Source organism: Dendrobates tinctorius, unplaced genomic scaffold (genome assembly GCF_039654945.1).
Source record: "Dendrobates tinctorius isolate UK_male_01 unplaced genomic scaffold, ASM3965494v1 ptg000098l, whole genome shotgun sequence".
NCBI classification, from domain to species: Eukaryota; Metazoa; Chordata; class Amphibia; order Anura; family Dendrobatidae; genus Dendrobates; species Dendrobates tinctorius.
This window is the reverse complement of record NW_027361766.1, coordinates 19,488,492-19,515,616: the sequence shown is the minus strand read 5'-3', so window position 1 is coordinate 19,515,616 and position 27,125 is coordinate 19,488,492. Positions and strand designations below refer to the sequence as shown.

General features: G+C 43.0%; 1 protein-coding gene across 14 annotated transcripts in view; it reads right to left on the bottom strand.

The window, feature by feature from the left end:
- Positions 1-27,125, bottom strand: part of NFASC (neurofascin) — a 194,297-nt gene that overhangs the window by 86,377 nt on the left and 80,795 nt on the right. For 13 of the 14 annotated variants that reach the window (XM_073587184.1, XM_073587177.1, XM_073587183.1 and 10 more), the window contains 4 exons: positions 18,293-18,404; positions 17,062-17,246; positions 15,913-16,044; positions 406-549 (listed from right to left, as the gene is read on the bottom strand). In XM_073587184.1, the coding sequence (XP_073443285.1) occupies positions 406-549; positions 15,913-16,044; positions 17,062-17,246; positions 18,293-18,404 (573 nt within the window). Of the gene's footprint in view, positions 1-405; positions 550-15,912; positions 16,045-17,061; positions 17,247-18,292; positions 18,405-24,088; positions 24,149-27,125 lie in introns of all 14 variants that reach the window. The other variant, XM_073587192.1, reaches the window with a different exon arrangement.

Sequence of the window (27,125 nt, the reverse complement as noted above, 5' to 3'; positions counted from 1 at the left end):
GCTGCGATGTAGCAGCAACACCAAGTGAACGTTGATCAAGTGCCCAGTGTCGCAGACAATGTTGCTGTGTAGCTCAAGTTTTATAGCAAAAATTTTTTAGACATACATGGATTCATTCCAAGGGAGGTTCTACAAAAGTTGCAGTTGATGAATAGGCTAAAAATATATGAAACCCTAAATCCACTCTACTATGACAAACATAAAAAAAATGGCATATTCAGATAAAGCATACTTAAAACTGCAAAGAAAATAAAAGAATAAGTCTCAAATCAAAAAGGTCCTAAAAACACCAGAACTAGACACTAAAAGGACACAAATGCTATAATGACTTGGATCTTTAGTGTTAAAACAGAATGTTAGGCGGCAGTCACAAAACTAATGACAAGCAATAGTGTGTTGTCTTACCAAGGATGTTGATGAAGGCATTAGCCAACAGGTAGCCATGAGCATTGGATGCATTGCACTGAAACACTGCACTGTTTCCACTCTGCACTTCCCGAAAGATGATCGTATCACCAGCAACTTCAAAATTGGGGTTTGGATCTGTTGCTACATGATACAGAAAGGAAAATAAAGAATGGGCTGCACAATCACAATTACAAAAAAACTAATGCAAGTAATACAAGGGTAAATGTGGATTTTTGGATAAAGACTCACAGCACTGGAGAATATACCATTCAATTGAAAACAAATAACATTGTGAATTGGAAATGGGTGTGTTAGTGTTAGTAAAATGATCAATTTGCGTAAATTCATTTTGCTATTTTTTTCAAGTACCTTGGAGAGCGCCATAAAAACGAAAAAACCTCTATTAAATCTTACTTTCATCAGATCACCACTAGAGGGCACTAGTAACACTCATCCCAATTTGTCCAACAAGACTATGTACAGTCATGGCCAAAAGTTTTGAGAATGACACAAATATTAATTTTTACAAAGTCTACTGCTTCATTTTTTCTAATGGCAATTTGCATATACTCCAGAATGTTATAAAGAGTGATCAGCTTAACAGAAATTACTTGTAAAGTCAATATTCGCCTAAAAAATGAACTTTATCCCCCAAAACACATTTCAACATCATTGCAGCCCTGCCTTTAAAAGGACCAGCTAACATCGTTTCAGTGATTGCTCCATTAACACAGGTGTGGGTGTTGATGAGGACAGGGCTGGAGATCAATCTGTCATGATTAAGTAAGAATGACACCACTGGACACTTTAAAAGGAGGCAGGTGCTTGGCATCATTGTTTCTCTTCTGTTAACCATGGTTATCTCTAAAGAAACACGTGCAGTCATCATTGCACTGCACAAAAATGGCCTAACAGGGAAGAGTATTGCAGCTAGAAAGATTGCACCTCAGTCAACAATCTATCGCATCATCAAGAACTTCAAGGAGAGAGGTTCCCTTGTTGCCAAAAAGGCTCCAGGGTGCCCAAGAAAGACCAGCAAGCGCCAGGACCGTCTCTTAAAAGTGTTTCAGCTGCGGGATCGGGCTACCAGCAGTGCAGAGCTTGCTCAGGAATGGCAGCAGGCAGGTGTGAGTGCATCTGCACGCACTGTGAGGCGGAGACTCTTGGAGCATGGCCTGGTCTCAAGGAGGGCAGCAAAGAAGCCACTTCTCTCCAGAAAAAACATGATGGACAGACTGATATTCTGCAAGAGGTACAGGGAGTGGACTGCTGAGGACTGGGGTAAAGTCATTTTCTCTGATGAATCCCCTTTTCGATTGTTTGGGACATCTGGAAAACGGCTTATTCGGAGAAGACCAGGTGAGCGCTACCACCAGTCTTGTCTCATGCCAACTGTCAAGCATCCTGAAACCATTCATGTGTGGGGTTGCTTCTCAGCCAAGGGAATGGGCTCTCTCTCAGTCTTGCCTAAAAACACAGCCATGAATAAAGAATGGTACCAGAATGTCCTCCGAGAGCAACTTTTCCCAACCATCCAAGAGCAGTTTGGCGATCAACAATGCCTTTTTCAACATGATGGAGCACCTTGCCATAAAGCAAAGGTGATAACTAAATGGCTCAGGGAACAAAACATAGAGATTTTGGGACCATGGCCTGGAAACTCCCCAGATCGTAATCCCATTGAGAACTTGTGGTCAATCATCAAGAGACGGGTGGACAACCAAAAACCTTCAAATTCAGACAAAATAAAAGCATTTATTTTGCAAGAATGGACTGCTATCAGTCAGGATTTGATCCAGAAGTTGATTGAGAGCATGCCAGGGAGAATTGCAGAGGTCCTGAAGAAGAAGGGTCAACACTGCAAATATTGACTTGCTGCATTAACTCATTCTAACTGTCAATATAACCTTTTGTTACTCATAAGGTTATGTTCACACTTGCGTATTTGCTGACTTTTTTTGTACATGAAAAATCCAAATTCTTGGTAGGAAAAACATTGCATACATTATTCACATTTTTGATGAGTTTATTATATGCATTTTATCGCAATTATTTTAACCAGTTCAGTACCAAGCCATTTTCCACCTTCCTGACCAGGCACATTTTCGTTTTACTTGTACATGCGCTTTTTGAAGGATCTAAAAAATGTTCATGTTCGGATAGTCACATAGTTTTTGCTTCTTTTATCGCAATATATGGGACTGAATATTTTTATGACAATTTTACATTCCTACTTTTTTTTGCTGATATCTGGTAAAAATAGGAATATCTATTTTTCCCATTTCCTTCATTTTTTTTATTAAGACCAGGAAGGATTTCTTTTAATATAATGAACACATTTTGGGCTGGAAACTGATTCCAAATTTATTATTTTTTTTTCAAGTTTTGTTTTATTTCTTTGTTTTCTACTATTTTTATTTAATTTATTTTTAATTTATCTCATACACTGTTCTCTATATAAGGTCATAAAGACCTTTGGAGAACATTTTAATATACAGGACTGGCAAAAATTAAGAGACCACTGCAAAATGTTCAGTTTGTTTGATTTTTCTCTTTATAGGTATATTTTTGAGTAAAATATAAATTGCTCTTTTATTCTATAAACACTGACAACATGTCTTCAAATTTCCAAGCAATAAACTTTGTATTAATTTTCAGAAAATAAGAAATGGTCAAAATAACAAAAAAATGCAGTGCTTGCAGACCTCAAATAATACTAAGAAAACAAGTTCATAATCATTTAGAAATAACAATACTAATGTTTTATCTCAGGAAGAGTTCAGAAATCAATATTTTGTGGAATAACCATGATTTTTAATCACAGCTTTCATGCGTCTTGGCATGCTTTCCACCAGTCTTTCACACTGCTTTTGGGTGACCTTATGCCACTCCAGGTTCAAAAATGTAAGCAATTCTTCTTTGTTTGATGGCTTGTGACTATTCATCTTGCTCTTGATTACATTCCAGAGGTTTTCAATGGGGTTCAGGTCTGGAAATTGGGCTGGCCATGACGGGATTTGATGTGGTGGTCCTTCATAAACACATTGATTGACCTAGCTGTGTGGCATGGCGCATTGTCCTGCTGAAAAGTCCAGTCCTCAGATTTGGGGAACAATGCCTGAGCAGAAGGAATCAACTGTTTTTCCAGGATAACCTTGTATGCGGCTTGATTCATACGTCCTTCACAAAGATTAACCTGGCCAATTCCAGGCTTGCTGAAGTATCCCCAGATCGTCAGCGATCCTCCACCATATTTCACAGTGGGTGCAAGACACTCTGGCTTGTACGCCTCTCCAGGTCTCTGTCTAACCATTAGATGACCAGGTGTTGGGCAAAGCTGAAAATTAGACTCAGAGGGAGAAGGGGCCCCGCAGAGTGTCTGGGCCGGAACAAAAGGGACCGCCATCTAGGTTCCTAAGGGAACTATACCCAGGGAACGGAGGAGAGTGGAGTGATGGGAGTGACAGGACAGCAAGGGGAGGGGCGAGTATAAAAGGGACAGGGAGCGCGCAGGGGAGTCAGTTAGCGGAACGGCAGACACGAAGCAAGAGACTGTATGACTTTGAGAGAGCCAGAGTGACAGACGGTGACCAGAGAGGAGACCAGCGGCAGAGGGGAGACTTACAGTGGCCTGCGGAGAGTAAGCGCCGAACTTACCAACAAGATACTGCCGCTTCACTCCAATCCGGGGTCACTACCTGCCCAAGGTCGTCCGCAGCTGTTACCGCTGTGCTCCAGCCTGTTGCGGCCTGTCCACCGCCTCTCGCAGCCGCTTCACTGCAGCCCGCGGCTGCGGCCTGCCCGCTACCGCCCAGCTTCAGCCCGCGGCTGCGGCCTGTTCATCATCGCCCGCAGTTGACGTCACCCCGCTGCAGTCGGCAGTTGGGGCCTACTCCTCGCCTACAGAGAAACTCTTTGCCTAGGCCGTGCACGTGGCCTGCCAACAGCCACTCCTGATAACTGCGACACAACCCTGCTTGGGGACTGGAGTCTCATTGAACTCGCTTACGAGCCGAACCAGCTGTTTCTACAGGGGGTTACCTCATCAAAGGACTTCTTCAGGGCCTGCTGTGCCCCAACTCCTCCAGGGCGCTGGGGCGCCCGAAGACTACAACAGATCTTCAGCAGCTGGGCCCAGCGGCTGCGACACCAAAGCAGCCTCAGAGACGCCGAGGGACGTCAGGACGGATAAGTGACACTATAGGAAATAAGGACCCGTAGTCTGCCATATCGCGGCCCTATAGTAACCGGCCATTGCCGGGTTAGTCGTGTTCTCTTTGAAAGCGTTTGTTTGTGCAGAGTTCCTGCGAGGACAATAGCTGTTATTGTGTTTTGGTTGCTTTGCATAGCCCTAGCGGCTTAAATTTATAAAAGTTTTCTTCCCAAAGTTCAGCTCAGTCTCGCGTCTCGTCACTGTATCCTGCGTACCTGCTGTTACCTACATTTGGCGTAGTCGGCAGGATGCAGTCTCCGAGCGCGGACGATGCCCCAGACCAGGGCAGGGCCGTGAGCTCGACAGATAGCGAGGGCCCCCGCTCCAGCATTTCATTGGGGGCAATGCTTAGCAACCTGCCTAGGTTTTCCGGCTCTAATACCATGCTATGGAGCTGGACAGAATGGATGTGAGGGCTCTTTCGGATGCACCCGATGACTCCTGACCTGGAAGCTGAAGTAGCTCTCATGGCGTTAGACGGGGAGGCTCGGAAATCAGTAATGTTGAGGCCCCCGGGACACCGCAACACCTTTGATAAAGTTTTACAGATTTTAGAACAGACCCATGGGGACCCAACCAATGTGGGAGAGTTAAGGACCCGGTTGTTCAGTCGGATGCAGGGAGAGGGGGAGACCATCACCCAGCATATGAATGTCCTTCAAGAGTTGCCTACGGCCATCGAAAGGAAGGACGGAGTAGGGGTAGGACCTATTGACATTACACTACGCGACCTGTTGGTGACTGGACCCGTTAATAAAACAGGCATTACGGGAGCAGATCAGAATGAATCCCCATATAGTCTTTTCAGAAGTGGGAAGTCAAGCACGGGCTCGAGAGCAAGAGCAGGGGATGGCCGTCCCTGTGGGGAAGGTCCGGAGTGTGGAGGCTTCCGTGAATGCAATTGAGGAGCATCAATGGGTGGAGGAGATGAAACAAGAATTGAAGAACATCAAGGGCGAGTTGGCCGAGGTGAAGAGAAGGACTGAGTCTAGGACTGGATGGCCTAGCTTCAATCCCGGTTCCTGGGGGCCCCGCTCCACCCGGGGCGGTCGGTCTTCGCAGACCCGGTGCTAAGTGCGGGGTGCCGGGCCACTTCGCCCAAGGGTGTCCATGGCGTGGGAGATACCCACCTCGGCGGCCATTAAACTAGAGGGCTCTGGGCTGAGGGGACGCCGCTCGGAGCCAGAAACCATGATTAGGGGTGGTGGAAGTCCCGAAGATTTGGTCGCAAAATGTGCGGTGGTATGGGCAGAAGTAGAGGGCCGTGCCGTCCGGTGCCTAGTGGACACGGGGTCACAAGTGACAACTATGCCTGCAACCTATTTCTGGCAGAATTTCCCCGAGGCAGCGAGACCCCAGTGGGGACCCATGATCATACTAGTAGCCGCCAATCAACTACCGGTCCCTGTTGCCGGGGTGGTGTGGGTACAGGTGACGCTGTGCGATAAATCGCTCGGCCACAGAGGAGTGGTTCTGACCCAAGGGGAAACCAATAAGCAGCATCCAGTCATTCTGGGCATGAACATACTACAGGAGATCGGCAATCAGCTCCTCAATGATCCCACGCACAAGATCCTGAAGCAGTGGGGTTCCCGCACGGCCCAAGGACAGGTATTCCAGCAGTTGGTGCGGGAAGCGTGAGTACATCAGGACTGTCGTGAGGGCGAGGCTCTGGGAAAAGTCATCGCGCCAGCGGCTCACTTGTTGTACTGCCCCCTTGACAGATGGTGATGGCCCTGCCAATTCGAGCCTCGATACCCTTGCAGGGCGTAGAGATGCAGGTGGAGCCATGCTACTCGGAGCGCTTGCCTCCTGGCATACTGGTGGCCCATTCCCTAACCACAGTGCAAAAGGGGACCGTCCTGGTGCGCTGCGTCAACCTTGAAGACCAATACATCGTCCTGAAGCCCCGGACCGAACTGGTCAAGCTAGTAAGGCCTTTGGAAGACGTGCTGCCGGCCCCTGCGGTTCAATTGAGAGTGCAATCCAAGGACCCTTGGGAAGTAACTATCCGGACTCTACAGGCTACCGAAATCTCGACTCAGGAGAAGGGTTGAAACATCCTGGAACAAATGCAGGCCGAGCTCTCCGGACTAACGTCAGCTCAGCTTTCCCAGATAAAAACACTGCTCAGACAGTACCATGAGGTATTTGCTAGTCATGAGGAAGATTTTGGATGTACCACCACCATCACCCATGGAATTCCCACGGCAGGAGCGGCCCCCATCCGCGAACGATATCGACAGATTCCTCCACAGCTCTACAAAGAGGTGAAAACTTTGCTGGCCCAAATGCTACGGCAGGGAGTTATCCGAGAAAGCTAAAGCCCCTGGGCGGCTCCCATTTTCTTGGTCCGCAAAAAGGATGGCACACTACGGTTCTAGGTGGACTATCGAAAGTTGAATGCTTGCACCATCAAAGACTCTTACCCACTACGCCCGTATAGAAGAATCCTTGTCCGCCTTGGGGAAGGCGACGTATTTTTAGACTTTGGACCTGGCCAGTGGGTACTGGCAGGTGCCCATGTCAGAAGAAGACAGGGCTAAGACGGCGTTCATACTTCCTGTGGGACTATTTGAGTTCAATCGAATGCCGTTCGGACTGCCAACGCCCGGGACCTTTCAGCGGTTGATGGAGCGGTGTCTGGGAGATCTCAATTTCGAGGCCACGTTGATATACCTAGACGATATCATCATCTATGCTGCCACGTTTGAGGATCACCTGAAGCGGTTGGGGCAGGTACTCGACTGGCTGCAAAAGTACGGGTTGAAGGTAAAACCCCAAAAATGCCACCTATTTCGCACCCAGATCGAATATCTGGGCCATATCGTCTCGGCGGAGGGCGTAAGGCCGTCCCGGGAAAAGGTTGCTGCCATTCAGGGATGGCCTACCCCCGAGACAATAAAAGACGTGCGGGCCTTCCTGGGGTTGGCCGGATACTACCGTCGTTTCGTAAAGAATTTTGCATGTCGAGCTCGAGCCCTGCACGACCTGCTGAAGGGGGCTCCTGCTGGGGCAAATGGACGAAAAATCCAGTGGCTAAAACCCCAAGAAGAGGCTTTCCAAGACCTTAAGGCTGCGCTCTCGGATGCCCCGTTGTTAGCTTATGCGGATTTCTCGCAACCTTTCATCCTGCACACTGACGGGAGTCTTCACGGGCTGAGGGCTGTGTTGTCACAAGTTCAAGACGGCCGGGAGACAGAGATAGCGTATGGAAGCTGCTCACTCCATGATTCCGAGCGCATCCTTGACAATTATAGCTCCTTTAAGCTCGAGCTCCTCGCAGTAGTGTGGGCCATGACGGAGCGGTTCGCAGAGTACCTGGCGGGCTCTGAAGTAGTGGTGCAGACCGACAATAACCCGCTGGCTCATTTGGAGAACGCCAAACTGGGGGCTCTGGAACAAAGATGGGTGGCCCGGATGGCGAAATTCAACTATAAAATCATCTATAAAAGAGGGGCCGAGAATGTACATGCTGACGCCCTCTCCAGTATTCGACATACAACCCCAGGGAAGAGTCGAGACTAAAGTTGAGCGAATGTCACTCAGCAACCGCAGGATGACATCAAGTGACCTATAAAAGGAATGGCAAATGGCAGCTGGGGTGAAGTGCACAGCAAGAACAGTTCGTAACAGGCTCCTAGAGGCAGGGCTCAAGTCATGCAAAGGTAGAAAAAAGCCCTTCATCAATGAGAAGCAAAGGAGTGTCAGGCTAAAGTTTGCCAAAGACCATAAGAGTAAGGTAAGCTGGCAGCTGTGAGCACGGCAGCGGTGAGGGCGAACGGTATCTCTTCCCCTTCCAGTTCGTCGTCTCGACTAGAGTTGAGCGACTTTGGTAGGATCGGGTTTCGTGAAACCAGAATGAAACAAAATATGAGTCGTATGAAACTGGTCCGACTAGGGCAAAAAAAAGTGGGAGTTTCGTCCGAAACCCGACCCCAATGCAAGTCAATGGGAAATAAAAGTCGGCATTGAGCGGATGACATACCTTTGCATGACTTGAGGCCTGTCTTTAGGAGCCTGTTACGAACTGTTCTTGCCATGCACTTCACCCCAGCTGCCATTTGCCATTCCTTTTATATGTCACTTGATGTCATCCTGCAGTTGCTGAGTGACATTCAAATAAGATGACGGTCATCCCGGTCAGTGGAGAATCGTTTTCGCCCTCTGCTGGTTCTGTAGCTTTGTTGTCCCCAATGTCTGCTGCTTCACCTTGTTGTAAAGGACTGCAGTCTTAGAAATTTTAAGGATAGAGGCAACATGACGCTCACTGTATCCCTGTGTTAGTAAAGCCAGAATTGAGCCCTTCTTTTCCTCATTTAAGACTTTTCTTTTCAACTCCTTTTGGCATGGTTAAAAGTTATTTTTTCATTCCTATTACTTTTTGGATATTAATAGCACTTGTTTGCCATCCAGCTTGTCCTATTGCAAGAGGATTGTGAACACCTCAGAAGGGTTTTTTATACTTTCTTTCGTTAAATAAGATTTGGCTCAGGTGATCACCTAATCAGAAGCACAATAAGTAGAATGAGTTATCCTCTGGTTGGAATTCAACTGACACTGGAATGGAATGGCTGTCAGACATGTAGAGAAGCTGATTTTTATAAAACTGTGTAGTTATCTCTTAATTTTTGCCAGAGCTGTATTAATACATTCTTCTCATTAGAAAAATATTCAGGATTGAGAGTCCTCAGTAGTTGATACCTTTTAATGGCTAACTGAAAAGATGGTAACACATTGCAAGCTTTCGAGACTACTCAGGTCTCTTCATCAGGCTAGACTAATACAAAATCTGAAGAGTCACATATTTATGCACAATACAGCCTAGAAAAAATGCAATAGATAAGACAAGTGACGTGAAGCAGAACTATCAATATGGGAGAGGGAGAAACATAAATATAAACATTGGACCAGTTCATAGATAAGGAGTCCGGATGTTTTATGGTCCTCTGATTGGGGTCTAGTTCTGTGTTGTGATGCCCCCACACGGTTTTAAAAGGAAATTCCTTAATTGATGTAAAAAGACATAAATCCATGCGACACATTCATTCCAGCACTGAGAGTGTCAAAGTTCGTCATAAATTTGTACTCCCAAACTCGTCTCTCTCTCTGAGAATTGAAGTTACCTTTCAATACCAGTAATTTCATATCCACGCTGCTGTGATCAGGGATACAGAAATGTTTTGCCACAGGTAGATCCATTCTTTTTTCTCTTATTGTGTGACGATGAGCATTCATCCTTGTTCTAAGCTTTTGCCCTGTCTCCCCCACATACATACCCCCAGTTGGACATTTAGTACAAATAATTAAGTACACCACATTAGATGTAATGCAGCTGAAAGTACCTGCGATCTTGTAGTCCTGATGTGAGTTGGGGATCTTTATCTTGTCCGTGGTCATTATAAATGGACAGGTTTTACATTTTTTCTGGTTGCAAGGAAAGGTTCCTGCAGCTGTTGTAGAGGACAGGGAGCTTCTGACAATGATGCTTCTTAAATTTGGGGGCTGCCTAAAACACAGCAGTGGGGGGTCTGGAAAAATGGATTTCAATCGGGCATCTTTTTGTAGTAAAGGTTGTAATTTCTGTGCAGCTCCCCTTAGCACCTCCAGATTTGGGTTGTAGGTGACTACTAGAGGCACTCGGTTATTTTCTTCTTTAGCTTTGTAATTTAGCAGGTGATTCCTTGACAATCTGGTGGCTCTTGTAATTTGGTTTTCAATTGTTCTTGGATGGTAACCCTGATTCAAAAAGGTCTTTTTGAGGCGACCAAGGTGTTTGTCTCTGTCCATGGGGTTGGAACATATACGATTGTATCTGATGGCTTGGCTATAGATAATAGAGTTCTTTATGTGTTTTGGATGGAAACTGTCCCATTTAAGGTATGTTGGAAGGTCGATTGGCTTCTGATACAGGGATGTCTCTATTTCATTGTTTTTTAGCTTAATGATGGTGTCCAAAAAATTAATCTCAGTACTGGAGTAGTTGAGTGTTAAATTGATGGTGGGATGAAATTGATTAAACTGTTCGTGGAACGTCTTTAGCTGTTGCTCAGACTCCGTCCAGATGATTAAAATATCATCAATGGAGCAGTAGTAGGCCAGGGGCCTGATGGGGCATGAGGACAAAAAGTCGCTTTCAAGCTTTGCCATGAAAAGATTTGCATACTGTGGAGCCATTTTACTTCCCATAGCTGTGCCAGTCTCCTGTAGATAGATCCTGTTGTCAAATTCAAAGTAATTGTGGGTGAGGATGAATTTTATAAGTTTCACCACAGCATCAGCATCAGTCCCTGTGTTTTCCATGAAGAATTTGCAGGCATTTAAACCATCTTGGTGTGGGATATTAGAGTACAAAGATTCCACATCCATGGTGGCCAGGATGGTTCCTTCTGGTAGAGGACCTATTGCTGCTAGTTTATTCAATAGGTCAGTTGTGTCCTGAATGTAGCTGGATGTATGCTTCACCAGTGGTTTAAGAATACCCTCTACCCATCCAGATACCTGCTCAGTGAGGGTGCCCACACATGAAATAAATGGTCTTCCTGGATTTCCAGATTTGTGGATTTTGGGAAGCATGTAGAATGTCTCTATTCTTGGAGTCTCTGGTATCAGGTCATCGCCAGCTCTTATGGACTGGTCAGGCAGACAAGAAACCAACTTGTTTAGTTCCTTGTAATAGTCCTGTGTAGGATCCGACTCCAATTTTCTATAGTAGCGTGTGTCCATAAGTTGCCCGTTTGCTTCCTTCATGTAGTCTGACGTATTCATCATGACTATTGCACCTCCCTTGTCAGCAGGTTTAATGATGATTTCTTTGTTGGTTTTTAAAGACTATATGGCCTTTCTCTCCTGGGCACTGATGTTGGATGCTTGTCTCCTGTTAGTGTCTATGATTGTGGATTTTATCAAATGTCTGAAGGATTCTATATATTTATCCAAATGAGGGTTGCGTCCAGGTGGAGGTGTCCAGTCTGACCTTTTCCTAGTTGTTACGATCCCTTTTCCTTCGGTCTGAGTGTTTTCTGAATCTTCTGCATCATTGAAATATTCCCTCAGGCGCAGTCTCCTGAAATAATGTTCCATATCACTGCAGAGTTCAGTTTTATTTAGGGCCTTAGTGGGACAAAATGAGTCCTCTAGAAAGCACGGCCAGTTCCACTTCGTTGGGTTTATAATCTGAGAGATTGATGACACAGTTAGATGCTTTTGTGTCTGGAGTGGAGTGGTTGTCCAAGTTGTCAGGTTTTGGATTTGTTTTGTATCTGTTTGTATAGAGTCCTGAATTGAGACGCAGTCTGTGCAGTTTCTTTTCCTTGTTATGAACCAGAAAGGTCCGTAGTTTGTTGTAGTATTGTTGTAATTTTTGCTCTGTGCTTTCTGTAAGTGTTTTCCTCAGAGTTTCAAATTGCCCCTGGACTTTACTCCTTATGCTGTAGCAGACATGTAAAAGGTGGTTCCTTAGTCTCTCAGAAGTCCTGTGACAAAGGTTTTGTGCATAATGGGTATTGTAGGTATGAAGAATTGGGTTTGTAATCCAGAGTCCTTTGGGAATTAGATTCTCCTTTTTGCATTTAGATAAGAAAAAAATGTCGCTGTCCATTTGTGCACGTTTCTTCAGAAGTGGTTTTAGTTCCATAAAGATGCGGTACATTCTGGTATCCTCCATTTTGATACAGGGAAGATGTATATCTTTGTACCGTGTTAGCCAGTAGATAGAAAAATATTCAGGATTGAGAGTCCTCAGTAGTTGATACCTTTTAATGGCTAACTGAAACGATGGTAACACATTGCAAGCTTTCGAGACTACTCAGGTCTCTTCATCAGGCTAGACTAATACAAAATACAAGATCTTGTATTAGTCTAGCCTGATGAAGAGACCTGATTAGTCTCGAAAGCTTGCAATGTGTTACCATCTTTTCAGTTAGCCATTAAAAGGTATCAACTACTGAGGATTCTTCTCATTACTGATTTTCCTGTAACGGGCGCTAGTATATTAGTCTCAGTTACAGGGAAAATTCATCCTCCTGGCTGCACAGTAGAGTTGACTAGGTGGTCTAGGAACAGCAGCTCCTGCTCTCTCCATAAAGCCAGCGATTACATGATCATTGGGTCTGAAGGAAGCACTGACAGAGCTTTTCACACTGTATACACAGCACTTGCTCACCTTGTATGCAGCAATCAGGAAGGCGGCACGGTGGCTAGCACTGCAGCCTTGCAGCGCTGGGGTCCTGGGTTCAAATCCCACCAAGGACACCATCTGCAAGGAGTTTGTATGTTCTCCCCGTGTTTGTGTGGGTTTCCTCCCACATTCCAAAGACATACTGATAGGGAATTTAGCTTGTGAGCCCCATCGGGGACAGTTATGATAATGTGTGCAAATTGTAAAGCGCTATGGAATGTTAGCGCTATATAAAGATTATTATTATTAAGGCAAAGATGCTAATAAACCATTTCTGCTTTGTCTATGGAGAGTTTGGCTGTGTCTCACAGTCGGATTCCTACTCCTGCAGCTCTGCAGTACTGTGCAAACAGCTTACTCAGCATTGACGTACCGTACAGAATAAAGTGGGCATTCCAGAATAGGTTAAAGGGAACCTGTAACCCCCAGGCGTTTTTAAGTAAAAGAGCCACCTTGTGCAGCACTAATGCTGCATTCTGTCAAGTTGGCTCTTTTATTTAGCGTCCCTTCCACCGCAGAAATAATCGTTTATAAAATTGGTCAGACATACCAGAATTTTGACCGGTGGGCAGGTCTTTCCCCCTCTGACAGACGCCTCACATCCATCAGTCATTTCTTCCTGCAGTGTTTGCTCCACCTCCTCATCGTTCATTTGAAATCCTGGCGCCTGCGCTGTACTATATTTTCTTGGGCATGCGCAATTAGTGCTGCCCGTGCTCTCACATCACATCCTGGCCTTGCTATCGCGCCTGCGTGGAAGCGCGGCCAGAGATCCCGCCCCGCAGTCGCTTATGATTTATTCACACTGCGGGGCTGGGAATCTTTAGCATGTGCAGTAGTTCTCTGCGGCTCCGAAATGACTGATGGATGGTGAGGCGTCTGTGTCAGAGGGGGATAGACCTGCCCACCGGTCAAAATTCTGGTATGTCTGACTGTCTGACCAATTTTATAAACGCTTATTTCTGCGGTGGAAGGGTCGCTAAACAAAAGAGCCACCTTGACAGAATGCAGCAGCAGCATTAGTGCTGCACAAGGTGGCTCTTTTACTTTAAAATGCCTGGGGGGGGGTGACAGGTTCCCTTTAATGGTTAAAAAAACAATGAGAGAACTGATCTGCTGTTCTGAAAAAAAAAAATGCATCACAGGTAAAAAAAAAAAAAAAAAAATGCAAGGGAAAAAAAGGCAACATGTGCATGAGATTTTAAAAATCTAATTCAGTTTGCTGCTACTGTATTATGCTGTGGGGTTTATTTTTGCATGAAAAAATATGCAGAAAAAAAGGGGAAAAAAGTTTTGTCAACTTACCCTAACCATTATAGTCAACTGAAAACTGATGTAGGTTTTATCTTAAAGGGAATCTGTCACTGGAAGTTGGCGGCCTATGTAAATGGCCTGTGTCCGGTCCGATGGGCGGTGTTTCTTCTTTTTTTCTCCACCTCATCTGTGGCCCCCGTCCGCGATGTTTTCCGGAACTCTAGTAGTTCTACTCCATAGTTCGCGCGTGTGCAAAGCAATCTTGCTCTGCGCACGCACAGTATGCTTGGCCCAACTGCAGGCAAAGCCGAAAATCATTACTGCGCATGCGCCGGTACACTATGTCCCGGAACACAGCAAAATACTTCTGGGACATAGTGTATCGGCGCATGCGCAGTAAAGATTTTCGGCTTTGCCCGCAGTTGGGCAAAGCATACTGCGCGTGCGTGAAGCAAGATTATGGAGTAGAACTACTAGAATTTTGGAAAAGATTGCGGATGGGGGCCACAGATACGGTGGAGAAAAATAGAAGAAACACCACCCATCGGACCGGACACAGGCCATTTACATAGGCTGCCAGCTTCCTGTGACAGATTCCCTTTAAAGGGGCTGTCCAGGCTTTTCAAAAAAGTCTGCAATCACTCTAAGTAACTGCAGACCTGTGACTCCTCACAGTGCCCAAATCACGTGCTGTGAAGATTCTTTGGTATGGGTGGCGACACTGAGCGGTCATGTGATGTGCATTCTTCCGGCCGCAGCCCAACTAGATGTGTACAGCTTCGCTCAATTCACTTGCATTGATTGATGCTGTGCATGTCTAGTTGGAATGTGGCTCGAAGTATGCATATCACAAACTTATGGTCACATGACTGTTTGAACTCGCCGCCAACACTTGAGAATCCTCACAGCATGCAATGTGTGAGATGTGGGGATTCAAAAGTCTGCAGTCACATAGGGTAACTGCACACTGTTATAAAAATCCTGGACAACCACTTTAAGATACTGATGTATACAAATTATGCCATATCTTGCAGCCCTGGCATCAGTTTTGTAAATATGTCCAGACTTTCCAACCAGTCTGTATCTGTCCTAAAATACATCAGAACCAATTCATCAATCTGTTTATGCCATTGCTGGTGTATACCACCTGTAAAAGTCACAACATTTTTGCACAACGTTACATTAAATGGTGAAAGATTTGTGGTGAAGAGCACTGAGGCGTGAGACACTTTTAAGATGTGCCTAATTCATTAAAAGGGTTGTCCGAAACCAGGACAACCCCTTCTCTATCTGAAGGTTTGCCCCCTGTTTAAATAAAAGCTCCCACACTAGCCCCCCTTGCTGGCGCCGTCCCAGCAGTGTTGGCAGTCGTGTTCCCGGGGCTCACATGAGGTTTTTACATCACTTGATCCCTGTCCCCAATCAGGGGGTCACTGTCCTCACCTTTGGACATATAAGTAATCAACATGAAGTGAGAGCTGCGGCTGAGTGCTCACTTCCTGTTAATTATTATAAGTCTGAAGGTGGAGACAGTGACCCCTGATTGGGGACAGGGATCAAGTGATGTAACAACCTCATGTGAGCCCCGGAAACGTGAATGCTGACACCTGTGGAATGATGCCAACGTGGAAGGTGAGTATAAGTGTTTTTATTTTAAGGATGTAAACATTCAGATTCAGAAGTGTCTGTCCTCATAGTGGACAACTCCTTTAATTCATAAGCCTCCTAGTAATTCAGTCAGCTCTGACTCCACTATGTCTCCTGAGTCTTCATCAACACTGACGTGTACAACGTTAGTCTTGATGAATCGGGGAGCTGACTTCATTTGTAATGATTACCGCCACACTCATTCTCCTACCTGAGATGGGCTCTCCATTCATCATCCACTGAATAGTAGGTTTAGGGTTGCCATTAGCACGACACACCAATCGACCATTTTCACCAGGAGCTAAGATCAGGTCTTTAGGTTTATCCAGCCAAAAAGGTGCCGCTGTCATGACAAAACAGAGAAACTGCAATATCCACAAGTACCAGACGTCTGCACTCACTGCAAGGTGAGGGAACTATTCCTGTGTTGACTCTACATGTATGCCTTCTGAATGCCTATGGTTACTGCACATTTTATGCCCGTCCATTGCCTGGCTATAGTCATTAGTGCTTTTTGTGTGCTTGATCTCACTGCCTGACTGTACTACCTGCACATCCCTGAATTTTGTATATCTGTTCTCACTGAATCATGTAACTCTAAATATGTAAACTTTGAGAAACTTAAAATATCATTTTATTTTTCACAATTTGTGTGTGCAAATTTGCATAATTTCACTTTGTTTTCTCCATTCATATTCAGAGATGGTTTACAATTTTGACAGCTGCCTCCTAAATTAGATATGACATCCTAGCTATGACTCTCTCCATCAACTGCGTCTCCAGACAAGCAGAGAAGATGTGCAAACTATAAGGTACTTGACCCTGCAGCCAATCAGTGGACTCAGTGGTCATCTAACTGGTGGTCATGGCGTCAACTCGCCCAATCTGGCAGAGATCGTTGGAGCGGCAGAGGTCCTGGGACAAGTGTCCCTTATAACCCATGCTACAGAGGACCAGAAAACCCATTAAGCTTGTGAATTTATACAAAACAAGACGTGAAGATGCTATTTAAGCATTTAACACGCAAATAAAGGCTTATTATATTGAACTGTATCTGTATACTCATGTATATACTGAACAGTTAAAAGGTGGGTTTGCAAGCATTGAGGAGTATTTATGAAACCATTTGTGAAAAGTTTTTGCAAATTTTAGCACACAATCATTTCAAGCAAGCTTTTGTTTTTTTTTTATTTTTTCATGAAGCGTCCCATTTTATTTTTGCCAGTTTTTAATAATTGTATATGATATGCCAGTTTTAGTAAATTCCCCCCTTTAACTGTATTTTATAGTATTTTCCACTTAGCACTTTTAATTGCAGGGTTATCCTACTTAAGACATTAAATTTATCCATGACTCCTACCCTTCACCCGAACAGATATGGTGTGCCTTATACTGCCCATCCTGTTAGACGCTTGACAAAAATACTCTCCACTGTCTTCCTCTGACACTCGTGAAATGCGGAGAGTTTTGTTGAAATTCTCAAACTTCAGTTTTTGGCTCGGCAGTTCCCCTCCCTTCTTGTACCACATGATATCTGGAGTTGGTCTAAAAAAATGTAAAAAAAAATAATAGGAATAATTAAGATAACAATATAGTCTACACCATCAACCACTCAATCTCACTGGTAGACTAAGTTCACAAGAACGTATAAAAAAAATTGTAGAAGTTTCATCCAGGAATCTAGGGCGATTTTAGCCATAACTAAAAGGACAGTGCATGGATAGCACTACTCATAGAATAACATTAGTCTGAGTTCTGTCTGTTTTTCACGGACAATACTTGGTCAGAAGATATGGTCAAGTGGACTTGGCTGTGAACACAGATGAAACACAATCGGATTTTCGGACAAAGTGTTGTTGGTGAAAAAAAACGAGAACCCTCTGATCAGTGTCATTCAATGAGGCATTGCTGATTAGCAATTTTTTTAACAAACTGATTCTACAAGTAGAAAAAAAAAAATTGTGGCATGCGCTAGTTTCTTCCATGTGTCAGATGAGACATGCCCATTCGAGTTTATGGGTGCGCCAAAAAATATGGATTCCATATGGAGCCACTGCATAACATCTGATTTTTCCGGATACATTGTAATTCTTTGACACAGGAAACTGTATTTAGTATTGTAAATTCTTAATAGCTTCTGCTGTGGAAAATCAGAAATAAGAAAATAAAATCGTCTCAGTATACTGGATGAAATTTGAAATTTTTTTTTTTAACTCAGCCTTAAAGTGTTTTTCGTACTATGGCATTAACAAATAGCAATATGTGTACCATTGTGTATACATTCATTTTGGTATATGATATGTATGTTATGTTACAATTAAAAAAATGCTTACAATATTTTTCTGAAATTAATAGACATGGCTTAAAAATACATGCATGATGCCCATCTGTGAGTATTTCTTCATGCTATGACACTATTGATAAATCTGCTCAACACTACAGACAGACCTGTGGTCAAACTAAGGAACTTGCCTGTAGTTATTACTATAGGGCCATAATGCATCTAATGTATGTAATTAATAGGTAAAACAGTATTAAGCACTGCAATACATGCATTATTAAAAATTAGAAGATTTCACAGTGCTACTTACACTCCAGAGGCAATACATTCTAGCAGGAGATCTTCATCCCGCAGCACCAGCTTAGTGCTAGAAGTGCCGGTAGGCAGCAGGAATGTTGGAGTTCTCTCTGGCACTCCGCGGGCTAATCACAAAAAATAACCACAGTCACGTAAGATGAAGCAAATAAATGTAACCAGAGTACAAAACTATGTGTACTCTACTGCATCCTACCATCTACACCCAGAATTTACCTAAAGCAGCTATTTAATGATGTCCAAAACCTATGCCTCATGTTCACGACTGCCTTTTAGAGCTTGTTCAGATGTATTTCCCAATTATGAGAAAAAATGGTCTGAATATTCGGATAAAAGTTTGATCCGAGTCTAGTCATCAGTTTTTCTTGTAAGTGGAGATGAAAGAAAATGTAGGAGTCAAAATGAAAAAGGTCAAAAATCAATTGTACTATCCAGAAGCCTTACATCAGCTTAATGTCCGATATACATTATATAAAATATAACCTTTATTGAACCTTTAACTAAAACAAGACAACCACACTGTGAAACAACCAACCGTGCCACCTACCATGGCCCTAGATAGGAGCCCTATTGTTGAACTACCTGAGAGCAGAGGTTGGCACCCTGAACACAATCGAGATTGGCACCCCCACTCCACGGCGGCTGTACCCTAAATCTCCTATATACCCCTGGGTTAGTGCAACATATGGTCACTCAATTGTTCAGGAAAGGAGCTTTATAGAGGTTGCCAAGATAGAGGTAGTTGGGTAGGCAACAAGACGAAAAAAAGTGCAAAATGAGTGCAAGTGACACAGACATTAAAGTGACATGTGCAAAAACAAATGAGTACCTAACTATACTGTTCCCTGTGACTGAAAGCCTTCCTGTCAGCGGAGGATGGCACCCTACTGGTCAGCGGGAATGGCGCCCCCGCTCCACGACGGCTGTCCCTTGGAATCCCTGATATCTCTAATGATGCTTAACAAGGGCAGCACAGCAATACAATAATATGGAAGGCATAATTTATGCCAGCAACATAATTTTGACAAATGCGGCAGAAAAAAATATATTGATAACAGTATCTGATTATCTACCTTCTGATGATCCGGTTAGGAGAAACGCGTTGAGGTCTTCTTTTATCAACCACCAACCTTGAGTACCCTTTTATCTTCTTACTGTTATCAATATATTTTTTCTGCCGCATTTGTCAAAATTATGTTGCTGGCATAAATTATGCCTTCCATATTATTGTATTGCTGTGCTGCCCTTGTTAAGCATCATTAGAGATATCAGGGATTCCAAGGGACAGCCGTCGTGGAGCGGGGGCGCCATTCCGCTGACCAGTAGGGTGCCAACCTCCGCCGACAGGAAGGCTTTCAGTCACAGGGAACAGTATAGTTAGGTACTCATTTGTTTTTGCACATGTCACTTTAATGTCTGTGTCACTTGCACTCATTTTGCACTTTTTTCTTCTTGTTGCCTACCCAACTACTACCTCTATCTTGGCAACCTCTATAAAGCTCCTTTCCTGGACAATTGAGTGACCATATGTTGCACTAACCCAGGGGTAAATAGGAGATTTAGGGTACAGCCGCCATGGAGCGGGGGCGCCAATCTCGATTGTGGTCAGGGTGCCAACCTCCGCTGTCAGGTAGTTCAACAATAGGGCTCCTATCTAGGGCTATGGTAGGTGGCACGGTTGGTTGTTTCACTGTGTGGTTGTCTTGTTTTAGTTAAAGGTTCAATAAAGGTTATATTTTATATAATGTATATCGGACATTAAGCTGATGTAAGGCTCTTGGATAGTACAATTGTAAGTGGAGATGAAAAAAGTTTCTCACCTTCTCCTTTATGACAGTCTGTGATAATTGGACCGCACTCGGATGTCATCCAAGTGCGGTCCGATTTTTTCCAGGACCAATAGACTTGCATTGCCGATTTTAGACTGACACTCAGATCATAATCAGACATGTCTCCTATATTTTCCACGGACCACTCAGTCAGAGGGAAAAAAAATCTTCCATGCTTACAGCCCCATAGGATATCACAGGAACGAGTACAATCCATGAAAACCACGGATAGCACTTGTACGAGAAAATCAGACACGTGAAAGAACCCTTACAGTTTTGATACTTTACCAACAAAATTGGACAGGGGTAATCTTTATCAATTTCTACGTAGATATCCTAAAATCTTTAACATCAGTTATTTTTTTAAGTTCCCACGATGCGATTTTCTGGGCAAAAATTTGCAGCGTCTTACAGTTCCAGTCAAGTTGATGGGATTTTTAGAAATCTCTACCCCATTCTGCCTTTAAAAAAAAATTGTGCACACTGACAGGCGATGCTTGTTTGAATGCGGAAACACGTAAATTTCTCTTGCAAGTACGGCAAATTTTAGGTGTAGATTTTCCCCATAGACTTGCATTAGATGTGGAAAATCAACAGGTAGAAAAAAAGGTATATGTGTTTTTATTGCGCTTCTGCTGCAGATAAACACTACATATGCAAGCAATCCGCACATCACTGTATTAATAAGGGTTTGTCAAAGCCAAATATCAGGTAACATAAAAAACAAAGCAGCTTTAATAACGCACCGCTTTAGCAGAGGGGGTTTATTGTAGCGCTGGCATGGTGCTACTAATGTAAGTTCCCTGACCCTAGTATTATACTTCCCAGCTATCGTCTTCAGTTCTTCCTGGTGCCACTCCAGTCCGGCACCACCATATTGTGACCGCGACTTCTGGCTGACTAGAAGCCAGAGATAACGGTCAGAAGCTCTCAATGTAAGTCTGTGCATGTCACAAACTGTTGGGAGTCCGACAGCAGTGGCGCTGATAAATGAAGACAGCGACTGGTGAGTATGAGACGTAAGTGCCAGGAACCTCAGATTAGTGGCACCACTCCAGCGCTGCAACACAAAAAACGCTGAAGTGGTGCTTTAAAATCATAAGGTACCAAAAAGTGACAAAGACTGCAGCGTCAAAAACACAAGAAAGACACTTAAAAAATGCAAAGGTAGAAAAATGCTGCAAAAAATCTGAAACCTCAATAACTCAACAAATAGAGAAGAAGAAAGGGGATTCAATCTGGCACACCAGACCCATAAAATAAAATCGAAAACTTTATTATGGCATGTCAAGCCATTTTTAAAAAACATAGGAATACCTGACACGTTTCTGGTGCGGTAAGAGCGCCCTTAGTCATAGCGCTCTTACGGAGCCAGAAACGCGTCAGATGTTCCTATGTTTTTAAACATGGCTTGACATGCCGTAATATTTTACGGGTCTGGTGTTCTGGATTGAATCCCCTTCTTCTTCACTGATAAGGTTGCACTCACCAGCGGGACTGGCACCCACCTGCACCCGATTGGACTCAGCCTCATTTGTTCAAATGTCTGCTATGTTGCTAGCTCCCTGATCCTCTCTCCAACTCAGCAAACACTCATTACTCATCATGGGAACATTGCTGTGAGCGTTTAGATCAGGTAACACTAAGGTTAAGACAAATGGTCATTTTACTTAAATAAACTGCTGCTTTAGTACATATGTCCCGCTGGAAATCAACCGTTTTAGTCTCTTTGGTGATGTTCAATCTGTTACTGAAGGCACCTGCTGTCTGTTTAAGGATCTGTTTACAGGCCTCATGGGACTTCTTGTGGGTCTGGAGACTAGCGTTAGTCAATTACTTGTTAATTAGAGGGAGCCCATCAGTAGCTTTATTATATGAATGTTCATTACTTCATCTGCTTGTCTTCCGAGGCCACTAACATGTATTAGATCCAGTGATAGCATTGTAATTAAACTCAATGAATACAGAAATGAAAAGACTACAAATGAGATTTAAAAAAAAAAAATAAAAAAAATGTATCTGCTTTTGCACTGTACAAAATATATTGTAAGTTTGGGAATGAAGTAAATCGGTCTTTAACCTACTAATTTTCATTTCACAAGATGGAACAACTAAACCTTTTAATTTGCGCCCTTTTATTTATATGTGTTTTCTGGTTTTTCTTTTTATGTTCCCCATTGTGGGTGAGGTTTGGAGTTTCCAGATATTATTCATCTGATTCATTAGCTGAGACTTTTTAAAAAGTTACAAAATTTTGAAGCAAATGTATGCCAGGACCAAATGTGATTTTATGTTCGCAAGATGTTTTGGTGCATATTTTGATTCATTTTATCAGAATTTTTCTGCATTAAAAAGTTGAAAATTAATTAAAGACAAAAATAAGAAGAATTTTTATTTTTCACGGACTGCATGGGCCACTTTGAAATATTGTTTAAAGGGCCTTTAAAAATAAAACAAATGATGAATTGGGCCAACTATTTGTCTGTAATTATAGTGAGCAGCGAATGTGTGCAACAGACTGTAAAGATTATAGTTATGATACCGTAAATCAAACTAAATCGATTGTTAGAAATATTGGTATAAATGAAAGCCCAGACCTATATGATTTGTAACAGACAGGTTGATAGTGACATATTGTGTGACAACCCCATTTAAAGGGATTGCAACATCAAAAAAAGAACAATTTTTAAAAAAAAATTTGACTAAACATATTACTAGCATGTTTCAAATCTTTGGTGGTATTTTAATTTTCCATGTATATTTAATAACCCAAACCTGGATGAAGATAATCAATAATGGTACCTAGTGCTCTTACTGTGTTGTCTCCTTGACATTCAGTTTATACTATTCATTACCTGTACATTTTCCAAAGGTTTAATTTTCCATGGTAAATGTCTTTAATACATACAATATTTGTATGACCAATAGTTAATATCACAATGTGGATACATCATGGTTGTGTTACAATTATTTAAAGAAGACATGTGACTTGCTAAAACAATTGAGTAATATGCATTGTTAAATTCTATAAGTTCTCCTGATTCTGCAGCCTTTATCCATTTTGAGTTGCATCGCTCTACAGCAGAGATATTCACATTTATGGCTTTTGGAGCGCAGTATGTGAAATCTCTGCTTTTACACCTACTGGGCATTTCTTCTGTTTTCTCTTGGGGTGTGCACCTTCAACTCCACCTCCAAGACGATGCCATTCACAGCTCGGTAGCATGTGAGGCTGCTACACTTGAGGAAATGGTGAAAATGCACCCCTCAGAGAATATTCTGAAGAAACGCCTAGTAGTACTGCAAGCAGAGATTTCACATACAGCGCTCCAAAACCAACAAATGTGAATATCTCTGCAATGGAATGACACAGAGCAAAGTAGAAAAAAGTGGCAGAATCAGGGGAGCTCAGGGATTTTCACAAATTATCTATTTTTTGAGCAACTGACAGGTCCTCTTTAAAGACGGGCTAACTTTTAAGTTTTATGTGACTAAAGTTGTATTGCTTGTATTAGAAAGAAGAATGATGTTAATCCTGCTGCCTAAAAGTGCAATGGTCAAGAATTCAAAAGTGCAAAGCCAGCCTTGGTTACAAACAGCAAGATAGCAACAGAAAATGGGAAAGACAAGGAAAAGATATAGCATGAGTCAAGCACATCTTGCCAATATTGAACTGTAGAGTTTGGAAGCCATTTGAAGTTTAGGCCATATTAAGTCTATTTCCTAGAGGCAAACATGCTTTTCTGTTTCAGTGTCTTTTCACACACTGGAAATATAATGTGAAACAACCAGTGCTGGGCAATTTGAACATGCTTCTATAAAGTGATTTACAAAACTTCACGTTCATATTATGGAGCACATAAGACGTAAGTTCGTCATTTTTGGGGCTTGTTATCAATATAGTGAGAGTGGTTAGCTAGAAGGTGAGGTAGGATGAAGGTCTGGAGACCCCAAAAACTCACCATGGTACATAATAGTGAGGTTCACTGTGGAATGTACTGCAGAATCATTACGGGAATTCTCTGTAATAAACAAGATAGGGTGAGAGCCCCAGGGCAACATACATTGGAGAAGTCAATAAGATGAGAGAATCCATGTATAGAGTGAAGATGAAGCATGAGTAAAAGACCAGACAAGACGCAAATGCTGGGAACGATGTGGGAGACACGTGGGCTGAAAGCATGCAGCTCAGGAAGACATACCCAAAATTGGACGAAACAAAATGAATAAATGAATGGTAGGTTAACAGTTAAGCGGAACATGCATATTAAGATGAGTTCTAAGGACATGTTTCCCCAAGTCAGATTTGACATGGATTTTGGCACCAAATTTCAAACAAAATCTGGCAATAAATGTGAATGAGGTATCCCCACCATTTGTTTCATGCAAATGAAAATCTGCATACAGATATTTGGGGCAACAGCAAAAAGTAGGGGCATACTACTCATTCTGCATAGAAAAACTTAGGTAGTACTTATTTTCCACCATAATTTGCAAAATAAATCTTGCCAAATCAGACAAGGTGATTTTCTGGATTTGTTTTCTCATTTTGACTCTCATAGTTGTGGTCTACCTATGATGTCAATTACAGGCCTCTCTCATCTTTTTAAGTGGGAGAACTTGCACAATTGTTGGCTGACTAAATACTCTTTTTCCCTACTGTATACCGTACATCCAGTCAATGTGACCCCTATGCTATGCAGCAGCCTATCTCAGAAGCTATCCCCACCTATAGAAGGTCAGCCCTTGGCAGCTTCCATGTGCTCATTTCTGCAGAATCACCCTGTTGATCACACAGAAAACTGTACAGTAGTATGGCTGCATAGTTCTCTCCATCCTCTCACTATTCACATCTATATGATTAGAACAGTGAGGAATCAGGAAGATGAACCAACATGTATCAGCATCTTTTTATAGACAGGACCACTCTGGTGCCTAGAGTAATTAATGCTGGTATACCGTGCAACTAACCCCACTTTTGGACACATACACTCAGAAGGCATGTACCTGACATAGGCCACAGTCAGGATGGATGCCAAGGCATCTGCTTATAATAGAGAGCTATTGTAACAAACCTATACTGCAATGTGTAGGAAAAACATATTGTGCACGTATCCTAAACCATTTGAGTTCCCTCCACCACAGATCTTAAAATTAACAATCAGACAACCCCAGGCCAACAGGGATCATTAGACTAACCCATTCACTGCCAAAGACCACTAGGAAATCTAACATCAACATCTTCTCTGCTCTAGATCATCAGGAAAACTAGAATTAACTGCCTCACACCCCTAGACTACCAGGTGTACTAACAGCAACACTTACCCTAGCGGAGATTGCCAGGAATTTTGACATTAACCTCTTCAATGCCCTAGATTACTAGAAATGCTAATACTAACACCTTGACTGCCACAGACCACCAGGCATTAGGGCAATAACCTCTTCACTGCTCTAGACCACCAGGGATGCAAACAATAACTTTACTATGTTGGACCTGATACTGGTGACTCCAGAAATCCATGTGCTTGATGCAGAAAACCCCCCATTCAGATGCAGAATGCTGATTTTTACTTGCAGAAACTTCTCACATACAGCTGGAGCCTAAAAACATCTACTTGGATGTTATGTGGCCCTTTACATCTGGCTACTTTCTAGCTGATTATTATGGTGGAGTGTGTTCATATAGTATGTATTTCTGCATTATTTGGCTTACAGGGAACAATGGCCAATAACAATAATCCGATAACCTGTTCACTGCTCTGGACGCAAAGGGATCCTAATATCTACCCCTTACAGCACAGCCCATGCATTGTACAGAAATATACACTTATCCAGATCAGTATACAGAATGTACTAAACTCTCTAAAGACGCGTGTCCCCCTAATGTTAAAAAATGAAAGAAAAAAAAGAAAAAAGAGACAGACAATGAAAGAAAGGTCATGTAATGAGAGGTTGTTGTGGTGGATACAGTTAAATGACAGCAAAATAGCAGAAAAGTATACAGTGATAGCAATATCAAGCAACTGCAAGACAAGTTCAAACAAAATAAATCAGAAGACGGGAAAGCCACTGCGGGTGCTGCAGTCATGTTATCATGCCCCAAGCAAACATGTCAGCCTGGTCAGCGAGATGCAGAATGCACAAATAGCAGCAGCAGGCAATTATTCTGCAGATACTTTGTGCCGTGTAACATCTGTTCCTAGGATAGACATGTAAAACCTATTCTGCTGTACAGTACAATGTACCTAGAGGATCGGGGAGATTTGCAAACTATAATGTGTAAGGATCTGTATGACACACTATTCTCCACGCGAGGTCCAGGGAACTATTCACATTTTGACCTCACGTACATGATGGTCCTAAAAGTAGCCTTTATATAGTAGTGTTCAATGAAGCGCTGCTTTGTTCTCTATTTCTTTACTTGGGAATTTTCTTAGGCTGATTTTGCATTGCAGTGAATGTCAGCCCCCCCCCCCCCCCCCGTAATAAAGGAACGACATAAAGGGGGGGTCCCATGGCCATACAGGCCGTAGTTATATTTAATTTTCATTATTTCAGGGTTAATTTAGCCTCACAGAAAGGTCAAACGAAGGTCATGGATTTGTACAGTAGGGACACCAGAACAGGTCATAACTGGTTCTGACCAGTTTCCTTGGCGCCGTTTTAACGGGCCATGAGTGACTGGAATGGGTTTTGGCGGTCTTTTTGAGTTTATATAAAGCCCCGTTTAGGCGGTTTTTACCTCATTCAACGGTTTTCCTGAAGAAAGAAGATTCTCCCTCCTTCCCTCCCCATTTTTTAAGTTAACTGTCGTGATGGTTTATTGTGGGAAAATCGTTTCTCTGGTATGGTAATATTGGATATTTATATGGAATTATTTATTTATTGGTTTGGTTGTTATTTATTTATAATTAACCCAAAATAAACTCAAGGCCACTTTTCTTCCACTATTAAATGGTGTTGTGTCTTTTATTTATTAATATCGGTCTTGTAGGGCCA